We start from the raw sequence: 11,009 nt of genomic DNA, 5'->3' as shown, positions 1-11,009 counted from the left end.
AGGTACAAGGCGTGGCTGGAGTTTTGCAACCTGGAGGCGGATACGAGTCTAATTCCCATTCGCTCTAAGGTCCTGTGCTCCCAGCACTTCACACCAGTTGCTTATTTGCGCACAGGAAGGCTTCGGTGGGATGCAGTTCCTACATTGAAGCGCACACTGCATGGCGTTGGTAAGTATAATACAAGTCAGTATGCTCAAGTTATCACATGAAAATGTTGTAACTCTAGAGGCAATTATTGCGAGTGCTACTGGTGGTTTACAGGAGGAAGTAGTGCCTACACCAATCAGAGCAGACTTGAAAGCAGTGGGCCTTCAACGGAGGAACGTGTGCAAGCTGTGGTAGCCTGCGATGACGACAGCACAGGAGCAATACACCTTCACCAGATGAGTCATCCTTGCCATGCTGAAGGTATACTTGAGTAACGTAGTTTTTGGGTTGGCTAACTGTACGACACCATCTGCTTCATCAGAGTGTGGTACTGAAGAAAGTCAGCAACAGCGTGATCTGTCTCATCAGGACCATAGCTACGCACGACGCGCACCAGCCTTGTCAACACAGAGCACTGTCGTCTCCCCACTAGCTGCAGTTGTCACTCCTCTGCCAGGAACGTCGTCTGGTGTACTGCGTGCAGTCGCGTCACCTCAGCACTTAAAAGGTATGTGACGAATACTCTACCGCCATGAAGTCCGCAGACTTGTGAATGCTTTTTGATCACCATTTGCAGGTGGAAGTGGCTGGCATCCCCCCAAAGATTGCCCATCGTCCAGTAGTCTGGCAGCTCCAGCACAGCCAACAAAAGGCAAGCTGGATAACCTCCGCAAGAAAGTGCACCAGTTGCAAGCCCGCAACAAGAAGCTTCAGCACAAAATAGCAGAAGCAGAAAACATTGTCAATGCTTACAATGCTTTGACATTCCTTTAATACAAAAATGCTGTTGTAATCAAAGTAGTAGTCATGAACAGTGTGTATGCTCTGAACAAGGTTGTCATTGCTGGAAGCTGATATTATTTTGGCTGTTTTGCAAGATAAAGTATCACAGACTTCTAAACTGAGCTAATTGACTTGTGCCTTCTAATTCCTCCATAGCATTCATTACGAATGCCAAAAACTGGGAGACATAGCGCCACACAGCATGCAAGTATCATATAATGTGGCCCAAAAGTGCAAATATGTTCACTTCCACCTTCTTGGTACGAGAGATATGTGGAAAGCTCCAGATGTGCATGGGGACAGCAATAGTCGTGGGCCCTATCTGTGTTTGCTGGAATTTGTACATTATCCTTTTGTGCTTATTCACTACATAGACTGTCATACTGGTTATTGCACATTATTCTGTCGTGGGTGTTTATACTGGAGTTGTACGGACTACATAATACTGTTTATACTGCATTATACTGTTTACAATGCCATGGCGAATTTACCTGTGATAAAAGAAAGCAAGCCCCCACCTGGTCTCCTGTGTCCTTTGTTGCACGCATGTCGCTAGTGTTAATCCATCTCTGTTTACAAATCAAATTGTTAATGAGCTTTTGCTCTTGGATTTGCTATCAACAGCGATTGTGACATTCTGCGGCTCGGCATCGCGGTGGAAGGAACGCGCAGCGCGAGCGCCTGACCCGCCCCGTGCTATACGTAACGGTGACGTACCATGTGACGTCCAGGTGACGTCATTATGACGAAATTTGTAGTATGCCCCGCAACGGATGGATGGCGCCGACGGTCTTTATCATGGCCGCCCTTGAAGACGTGGTGGCCAATGCAAGCTTCGCTACCATTTATATGTACCTTGGATTGACTGCAAAGGCAAAAGTCTTGTAGAGTCCTACTTATCATGAATAAACTTTCGCGCCTCGCCTAATCTATATTGAAAACGGGGGTCATAAATCAACAGAGATTAAGGGGGCTAGAGCTACTGCTAGTGCGCGAGGTTTCAGACGAAAGAGGAGAAAAGGAAGAAACATCGAAAACAGTACGTCTAGTACGAAAAAGCAGCCGAAACAGTGAAGCAGAGCCATTTATAGGGAGAGTTTGGTCATTCTCTGATCTTTTGCCGCCTCGTGGGTGGAGCCTATTTTGACGTCAGAGTCATCGTTGCGCCGCCCAAAAAGACTGAATCCAAGCAGAATCCAAGCGCTTATCAGCCATCTGATGCGCGCCATATTGATGCTGTTCGTCAGCATTGTTGTCGCAATGAATGCAATATACAGGAATAACCGGCTTATGACCCACAGCCGCCTCTGATAAGGGGGGTTTTGTTACCAAACTGAAAGAGTTCAAGGACGAAGGGCTTTCGAAGGACAATGTACGCACGTGTCTTCCCTTCTTGCATGGTAAACAATAGAGTCACTAAATAAGCTACGCTTCAGAGTATCGACACTGAGCCGCCATGTTGTTTCGGATGACCTCCAGCGCCATCCATTTACCCAGCAAACCATTAATATCCCTGGAACATCCCTACAAGGTCGCGAACGTCCTGAATATCTCGACATCTGTAGGATATCTATGGGATATCGCACAATTTCAATGCGTGTTGGGCTTACTCCAGTAGACAACAGATGTCCCTGGTACGTTGGAAGGATATCGCGCTCTGGATGTTTGAATGTCCCATGACAGGCAGCCTGCATATCCTAGGGATATCTATGGGAGATCCAGGAAAGATTTGTTTGTCCTTATAGAGGCGGTAACCTGAATTAAAAACACAGTAGTTGATAGGAAGGGATGTTGGAAATGTTGTTGGGTATACTGTGAGTTCATGCAGAAACACAGGAATTGCGAAGATACATCCTCATCACCGTTACAAATGGTTTACGCCACGCTACCCCTAACGAACGTGTGTGTAACGATTTGCATTTCAGTATATGTTCCATCCAGCTCGCAAATAGAGGTTACTGCGGGTTTTCCCAAGTGGTCCAAGTAAGGCGGGCGGGGTTCGGCTCTTATGCTGGCAGGTCCCACAGTATTGCTGTACTGTGATGAATCCTGTTAGGTTAAGGTAATATTTTGTTCCCCAAATGGGAACAATAGTATCTAATGGGTTAAAACACACAAATATTATTTGCTGGTACACAGCTGCAGTGTTCTCTACGCACTCTACGAACACCAAATATGTGATGCACAAAATTTTTAAAAGCAAAATATGTACGATATTCGTAACCTCCCTTATATATCCAAATATCCGTGACAGACGTCGCAGGGACTTTCAGTGGATCCACAAACATGGCAGAAATGCTAGTCGCTGGGATATCGCATGGATGTAAAACGGATCTGTGGCAAACTCCACTGGATATCCAAATGTCCCGGGCAGGATATCTTACGGACATTTGCTGGATGTATCTGGTTTGCTGGGTTTGCGCTCTTCGAAGTGTTGTCTTCTTCCACTGCTGAACTTCACCTTCTTCTATTTCTACTGCCAAAATAGAGGTGACGCTGGAGGTCATCCGAAACAACATGGCGGCTCAGTGTCGATACTCTGAAGCGTAGCTTATTTAGTGACTCTATATAGTAAACAACGATCAGCATCAATGTGACGTCGGCGACCGGATGACAACGGGACAACAATAGAGCACGGCGAGGGAGGTGGCTTAGCCGTGACGTCGCATGACGCGCTTCAAGTGAGGCTCCTCCTAGTGGCCAAACTCTCCCTATAAACGGCTCTGCAGTGAAGGTTGCGCGAGCGCCGCCATGCGGCCGTCATCCACAACAGGGCCGGCTTCAAGGGCGCGATTCTCACACTACCCCTCCTAGCCACTGTAGCAATGTCTTCAACCTCTGGCACAAGGACAGTCGCTGGTTCAAAAAGGAAAACCAGAGAGAGAGAGAGAGAGAGAGAGAAAGAATATGCCGTTGTTTCCAACCGCACAAGCATCATAAGGAGAATGAAATGCGAGAGAAACTTTGCGCCTTCTCGGTCGCTATGTATAATAGCGTATACGTGCTTTAGAGCGTCGAAGAAAGACGCTTGGAATTCCACAATTCGCACAATTACAACTCGGTCTTGAGTTTTTGCCCTGGATACCATCTCCACGCTCAATATGTCACTTTGTCAAAGCTTACCCACATGACTCACAAGTGCTTGCCAGCCTGACAGCCCTAGCAGGTTTCTTGAAGTGCAACGTGCCTTTATAAAAAGGGACGAACCATAAGCACAAGTAGAATGGACCTTTTCCATATTCGCGTCGCCCCTGGCGGTGGAATGTCGAACGTTGTGTCTTTCCGATCAATAACGGTGACGCTTTATGAACTGCTACGTACGTTGCGTGGGAAAGTAGCAAAAGAAGATTGGAAGAAAAATGCGGAAAGAGTGAAAGCACATTGTACTGATTACCAGACCTCAAACGTCCGCGTAAGCTTGAAACCGATTATCTCCCCACAATGAACGTGACAGTCGCCCGCAGGTGGGTCCATGGCGATGTTTTCCGCTCAAAGATGGCGGACTCAAGGGCTGGGCATGCGCATACGTGTTGTCGGAAATGGTCCATTGCACCCGACTGGGTTTTGGAACGGCCACATGAACAAAATTCAGCAGCCAAATAGCGCAATTATTTTCTTTTCGTAAGCTAGGATGCATGTACCTCCGCGAAACCGTACATAGCATAGCACGTACGGGTCGTTACTTTGACGCTATGCCCTCCTTTCTTTTCTCACGGATGTCGGAAAGCACGTCGTCAGTTACGCGGGTTTTATTTTTGTTACCTCTTCGTCAACCATGGGCGATAAACGGATAGAGAGCCTTCACTCGAAGAGATTAAGCCATTAATTTTATTAGCTTCTCAGTTATGAGCTTTATGCAACTGACTCACCGGTCGCTTTTCGCTGCCTTATTTGCCGAAACCAAGCTGTCCAACTTTTTTTCGTCGCTCAGTCTACTCTTTTCACTATAAGATATGAAGCTGATCTATCACACCCCCAGTGATAGCATTGAAAGTGGTATTTGCTTTATAAATATCTGGAGAACTTTCATCTGCATATTATGGGAAAGAGAATGGATTGGGTTTCAGATAGCCAGGTAACTGACTTTAATAAATAGTGCTATAACGATACTGTACACGGAGCACATTACAACAAAATTACACTAAAAACATAGAGCTTCGCTTATCAATTGCAGACGCAGAACACAGAATACGCAACCAGCACAACTGGAACGGCTCATACAACAGCATAAATAAATAAATAAGTAAATAAATAAATAAAGAATTATCCGGGCCGTTATGACTAGACGCCGTTTGTTCTATTTGGGAGGCCGCAAGACAATGGGGATGTTGTCCTTATCTCACTAGTATTTATTATCATCACTATTTTGACGGGTGCCGAATTTTCAGTTGCTCAGCTCATCATCGCCGCTCGTCTCTGCGCCAAACATATCTTTCGACGCTTCCAGATGTTCGGAACAAAAACGCACACAGGAACCAAGCGAATCGACAGGACAGTCCGAACTGCAAGGACGAGCCCAATACCGAGAATAGCATGCTGGGTCATTGCATGCCCACTTGTGCCCGCTTCTCTAGAGTCACTAAATAAGTTACGCTTCAGAGTAGCGACACTGAGTTACGCTACGCCGCCGAGATGTTGTTTCGTGCAGAGCCGTATATAGGGAGAGTTTGGCCATTCTTTGATCTTTTGCCGCCGCGAGGGAGGAGCTTGTCGACACGTCAAACGCGTCATTTTCCGGCCGATGAGTCGGCTAAAGAGAACTAAAGCCAAGCTGAGCCAAGTCAAGTCAGGGTCGACAGCAGCACCGTAGGAAGAGACGCCATTATGCGACTTTTCGTCTGACCGGCGTGCAGTGTTGCACATGTAGGCAGCTTAATTTAGTGCGGTGTCTCCGGCACTTCGCAGCCAACATGGGGTGCTGCGTGGCTGTGAACTGCACCAATTCGCGTGCGAAGGGCTTCCGCATGTACAGGTTTCCCAGAGACCCCAAGAGAAAACGCATATGGGAAGAAAAGACAAAACGTGGTGGCGGCTGGAGACCTAATGCGAACAGCGAGCTGTGTGAGGTAAGACAGTCGTTCTTTATTAACTCAAGTGGAACGACACAATGAGTTGCAGATATTGACGCTGCTACCACTTCTTAAGAAAGGAAGCTTTCTCGAATTTTCACCGTTGTGTGCGTGCGGCAACGCCCCCTCTTTGGTCACGACACGAACGCTTCAACAAGTGATATCTTCAGCGTGCATGTCATAAAACGTGTCAGCGATAACTCTGCTGCTCGATGTGTTACCTACACAAGTAGCTTGATAAAGTTTTATACGTTCGAGCTCTTGTAAAGCGCTTACGAGTATTTTCGACTCTAGGCACACTTTGACGACAGTCAGTTCGAGTCGCGTCGGGCTGACGGCTGGAGAAAACTGAAGCCAAACGCCGTGCCCACCATTTTTGCCCACAGTGTTGTTCGTGTCACAAGGAAACCGCCCAAGAGTCGGTTGCAGCCCCAGGTGTGTATTGATTGCATCAGCGTGATCAAGCTTCGTTTTCCAGCTTCTGGTCAGTTATTTATTTGCTTATGCTGCTTGCAGGGTATAACAGTGCCGCTGAGAGAGGACGCAAGGACTGCTGAGTCTACTTCAACCTCACAGGTGAGTCTAGAGCAGATAGTGGGCTTTGACAATATTTTGGCATAGGTTCATTCACAAGGAAACTTTACAGGCTGGACAGACGTCTACAGAGGCAATAGGAGGTGCACCTGCAGTTTCGCTGATGAAGGATGGCTGTATAATGAGTTGTGTGGCCAATTAAGAATTACTCTGATATGTCAGTGTTGTACCTTGTTACCGAAATATGGTATCACAATACCAATGCTTGTTACTTGACTAAAAAGTATCGAAATACTGTTATCGATGCTACATTTGTGAGGTATCGGAGTGGGGCGGAAAAGGTGGGGCACTAAAAAGTGCCTGTAACAGTACGGAGATTGCGTTACCATAAATTTGTAATGGAAATACTTTTCCAATGCAGATTTTAAAAAGTATTGCGATCAGCACACTAATACTGTAAAATGTATTGATTACTGTAATGGCATTGCATACAACACTGCCTCATACACACAGCCCCTGCAGAGGAGAGAGCTCACCACCCAGCAGACAACTTCAGGCTTATCAAGTATAGAGCACTTCCCGGTGGGTTCTATTCATACTAGTGATGACTCTTCTGTTGTGCAGATACTTGTGCGCCCATGTTTTCCACATGCAGTGTCAGACATGGCTGTTCCAGAAAAGGAGTGCACTATGCAGGACACAAACACTCCTGATGCCGTACAGGACCTTAGTACGTGTAGCCTTGAGCTCGAGGTATGCTCCACATTGTCATGAGTCACATGAGTCATTTCATCTATTACTGAATATTTCTTAATTGAGATTTTGACACAGGCACCAGACAGCCCATCCCAGGTTGAAACACTGGAGTACTCACTGAACAGCTCTGCCGCACTTTATCCTGAGGTAAATATGTACTCTGGTCGTGTGAAATATGATTTCATTTGTCCGAACAGCTTCCTTTATGCTGCATATGCTGCATGTTTTTCATGTCACACATTTTATTTGTTGCAGGCACCAGCGAGCCCACTGATGGTCGACACACTGGACAGTTGTTCACCCACATGTCATCCAGAGGTATATGTTCATTGTAGTTGTGTAACTGTGCTACCAGATGCATATCTGCTACTCCACACTTCATGCACGTTTTTGCTTCTTAAAGCCAGACAATATTAATGAAGTTTCCTTTTCTGCCTACAGGACACAGATAAACAGGCCTGTGGCAGTTCCTCCCAGCCAATGCATGGAGACACTGCAAACATCTCATATGTAATTGGTTCTCACACCACTGAACGCTTTGTTGACAAGGCTGTTTCTCTACAGGTTTTGCACAAGCAAATGTGTGACCATTTGTCTGTGTTGTCCCGAGACACTACCATGCCAATTGACGTCATGGTAGGCTTTGCATTGCTATGTGTGTAACGTAGCTTGCATTGGGCTCTTTCAATGATGTATCACTTACACTATGCAGGACACCAACGCTCCTGATGCCGTACAGGACCTTAGTACATGCAGCATTGAGCTCGAGGTGTGTTCCATAGGAGTTGTTTCATCAATTACTGAATATTCCTTAACTGACTTTTTGACACAGCCACCAGACTGCCCACCCCAGCTTGAAACACTGGACAGCTCACAGAACAACTCTGCTGCACTTTATCCTGAGGTAAATGTATGCTCCTGTTGTGCGAAATAAGATTTCATTTGTCCAAACAGTTTCATGTGATACATTGTTTGTTGCAGGCACCAGACAGCCCACCCCAATATGAAACACTGGACAGCCCACTGAACCATTTCCCTACACTTCACCCTGAGGTAAATGTCTTCTTTGGTTGTGTGAAATATTTCATTTGTCCAAACAGTTTCTTTTATGCTGCATCTGAATTTTGCATATTTTTCATGAGATACATTTTACTTGTTGCAGCCACCCGACAGCCCACAGCTCATTGAGACACTTGATAGCTGTTCAGCCACATCTCATCCTGAGGTATGTGTTTATTGTGGTTGCATAACTGTGTTACCAGATGCGTATCTGCTACTCTGCATGTCAAGACAGACATATGACGCCCATTACTCCAATAAGTTTCATTTCCACTCTACGCAGGCAGCCGCTGGTGATCAGCAGAGGTTGCTGCAAAGAATTGCAGAGCTGGAACGCCAGTGTCGCAGAGAAAAGAAGAAAGTCAGGAAGCTGCAGGAAGAGAAGCAAAAGTTCTCCGAGAACCTCAGTTCAGTATTCAACGAGGACCAACTGGCATCACTTTCACGGTCTAGCAATCGTGGGAGCAAGTGGTCAGAAGAAACAATAAAGAAGGCCCTGCAACTGCACTTCTCCTGTGGAAGTTATGAGCGCTATGAGTATCTTCAGCCACTCTACAGCAGTTGCTCTCCGCACCATGGTCGAGGAACATGGCTGGCCAGAGCAAACATTGGTGACAGCGTGGTTCATCGACCAGGTGAATCACTGGTTTGACTTGATGTGTAGCCGCCACCCTGTTATGGCACTGAGTCGCCACAATACCGCAAAATACGAAGAAGCACTAAAATTTCTGCAAGTGTTCATGGGCATGTTTTCCCGCCTGAAAATTGGAAACGGGCACTACAAGCCATGCCAGGCAGGCGTCCTCCTCTCCACAACCTCTATGCTCGAGTTGCAGAAGCATCTTCTGGAAGACCTGCACTTCGACTTCCTGTTGACATCCAGATTTACTCAAGATAGCCTTGAGAATTTCTTCTCTACAGTACGCCACAGAAACCCGATTCCGACGCCCCTAGAATTCAAGATGTCGCTGAAGATAATCAGCATTTCGCAATACCTAAAAGTGTCCACAACAGGATCCTACGAAGTTGACGATGGAACATTTTTCTTGGCTGATTTTAACACATCGAAGGAAAATCAAGCTCCACAACCAAGCACTGATCCTGACAACCTTCTGTATGGAAAGCCACATCTCACAAAAGCTGAAGAAAGTGCGTTCTTCTGTTACTGTGGGTACATTGTGTCACGTGTCCTGAAGAACAATGTGACCTGCAGGGAATGTGAGAGTGGCCTCACTGAAAAGCCCAGTAGTACCTCAGGCGTGCACAGTTTCACCACCAGTAAGTGCTTCAAGGAAGGTGCATTGACGTACCCGTCTCCAGCTGTGTATGACATGCTCCTCCTTTGTGAAAATGTTTTCATAAAGACAATAGGAAGTTGCATGGACAAGGACAATATCCTTTGCACCTTGCATAGTGCAATGCTTACTGCTGCAAAACACGTGCCACTCACAAACTGTCATGGTGTGAAGGACAAGATCATTCGCCGGTTTTGCCATGCACGTTTACAGCTGCACCTGTCTGACCTGAGCAGACAAATTAACACTAAAGTGAGAGACATGGGCAGCAAAAGCATGTGCGCCCCACGTCGACAAAAGTGACACAGAACAGAACAGTGACAGTGTACTTGATGAACGTTATTGTGCGGAATCATGATTTCCATTTTATTCATATGTTGTAGAACTGTGACAGTCTACAATCTTGACTTCGTGCAGTTTGACAATTTAAAGAAGGTGCAGTTTTCTTTTTGCCCATTTGTAGTGAGTGAACATTGGTATATCCAAGTGTGCGTTTCAGCTAGGTTTTATTTTGATCAGTGTTGTGTATGTCTCAACTTTGTGCCTGAACACTGGATAGATTTTAGTTGTTTGACTAAAGCTGGACTGTTTTCTTAGCGTGAACTGTGTATTCTTAGTGTAATGTATGCCATTGTTCCTCCTTGTGGTATCCCCACCTTGCCGTGGTGAGGAGGCTTGTGTGCTTCTGTGAATTTATGGGCTAAGCCAGCCGTAGTTACACTACTGTAATTAGCTGTGTACTACATCAGGGCCACCCATGCTGGAAAGGCCATAGCTGAGGGGCTAGACTAAGAGGGATACATAAAAATGCTTGTTTTTGGTGTGTAGTCTTTAGTTCCTCTCTAGCACCCACGTGTATGTTATCATGCAAAGGTGTAAGGACAATAGGCAATAAAGCCTAATTTTCAGTTATTGCATATTGCAGTAGTTGCTTATTTCAGTCACTGTATCTTTCCTGTCTGTGTTGTTTACTGAAATCTTATTTTTATTCGCGGTGTAATGTTCGCGAATGTCGCGACGCTAAAGAATCGCGAAAAATTGTACTCGCGAACACAGCTTGATGTTTATCCCGCGAAAGGAAACAGCCCTGGATAAGCTAAATGAAGTACTCGCGAATAACTTCGCAAATGACAAGGCACGATTCGCGAAAAGAAATACACCGCGAACAAACGTACGTTTAAAGTATTTCAGCTCCCCGGCACTGGGGTTTCTTTGCGCTTTTAATCATACTATCGAACCCACCATTTTTTATTTGCAGTAGCATTCATTGTTCAGTGCTTGAGCGTTACCGCAGTTGCAACATGTCTGTGCATAACTCGCTGCTCTGTAGCAACCCATAACCGATACTGATCGGTAAGATTTGCC

The 11,009-nt window shown here is 46.0% G+C and overlaps 1 protein-coding gene and 1 long non-coding RNA gene across 2 annotated transcripts; both read left to right on the top strand.

Moving 5' to 3' along the window:
• Positions 1–541: 541 nt before the first annotated feature.
• LOC135387193 (uncharacterized) lies at positions 542–1,446 on the top strand. Its single transcript, XR_010420927.1, has 2 exons — positions 542–656; positions 726–1,446. It is a non-coding gene; the product is annotated as an uncharacterized LOC135387193 (long non-coding RNA).
• A 4,184-nt stretch (positions 1,447–5,630) lies between these two features.
• On the top strand, positions 5,631–10,561 carry LOC135387192 (uncharacterized). Its single transcript, XM_064616523.1, has 15 exons — positions 5,631–5,997; positions 6,295–6,435; positions 6,517–6,576; positions 6,647–6,719; positions 7,048–7,099; positions 7,159–7,264; positions 7,366–7,437; positions 7,546–7,608; positions 7,732–7,800; positions 7,855–7,926; positions 8,003–8,059; positions 8,123–8,194; positions 8,272–8,343; positions 8,453–8,515; positions 8,633–10,561. Exons 1-15 carry the CDS (start codon positions 5,842–5,844, stop codon positions 8,999–9,001), a joined length of 1,497 nt encoding a protein of 498 aa, XP_064472593.1. The 5' UTR covers positions 5,631–5,841; the 3' UTR covers positions 9,002–10,561.
• The last annotated feature ends 448 nt before the right edge of the window (positions 10,562–11,009 follow it).

This window comes from Ornithodoros turicata, chromosome 3 (assembly GCF_037126465.1).
Source record: "Ornithodoros turicata isolate Travis chromosome 3, ASM3712646v1, whole genome shotgun sequence".
NCBI lineage: Eukaryota > Metazoa > Arthropoda > Arachnida > Ixodida > Argasidae > Ornithodoros > Ornithodoros turicata.
This window is presented reverse-complemented; position numbering and strand designations above follow the sequence as displayed.

Coding starts and splice junctions, on each gene's coding strand:
- LOC135387192 (XM_064616523.1), top strand. CDS start 5,842: ATGGGGTGCTGCGTGGCTGTGAACTGCACCAATTCGCGTGCGAAGGGC. Junction 6,577..6,646: donor AGTCTACTTCAACCTCACAG/GTGAGTCTAGAG, acceptor GAAACTTTACAG/GCTGGACAGACGTCTACAGA. Junction 8,516..8,632: donor CAGCCACATCTCATCCTGAG/GTATGTGTTTAT, acceptor CACTCTACGCAG/GCAGCCGCTGGTGATCAGCA.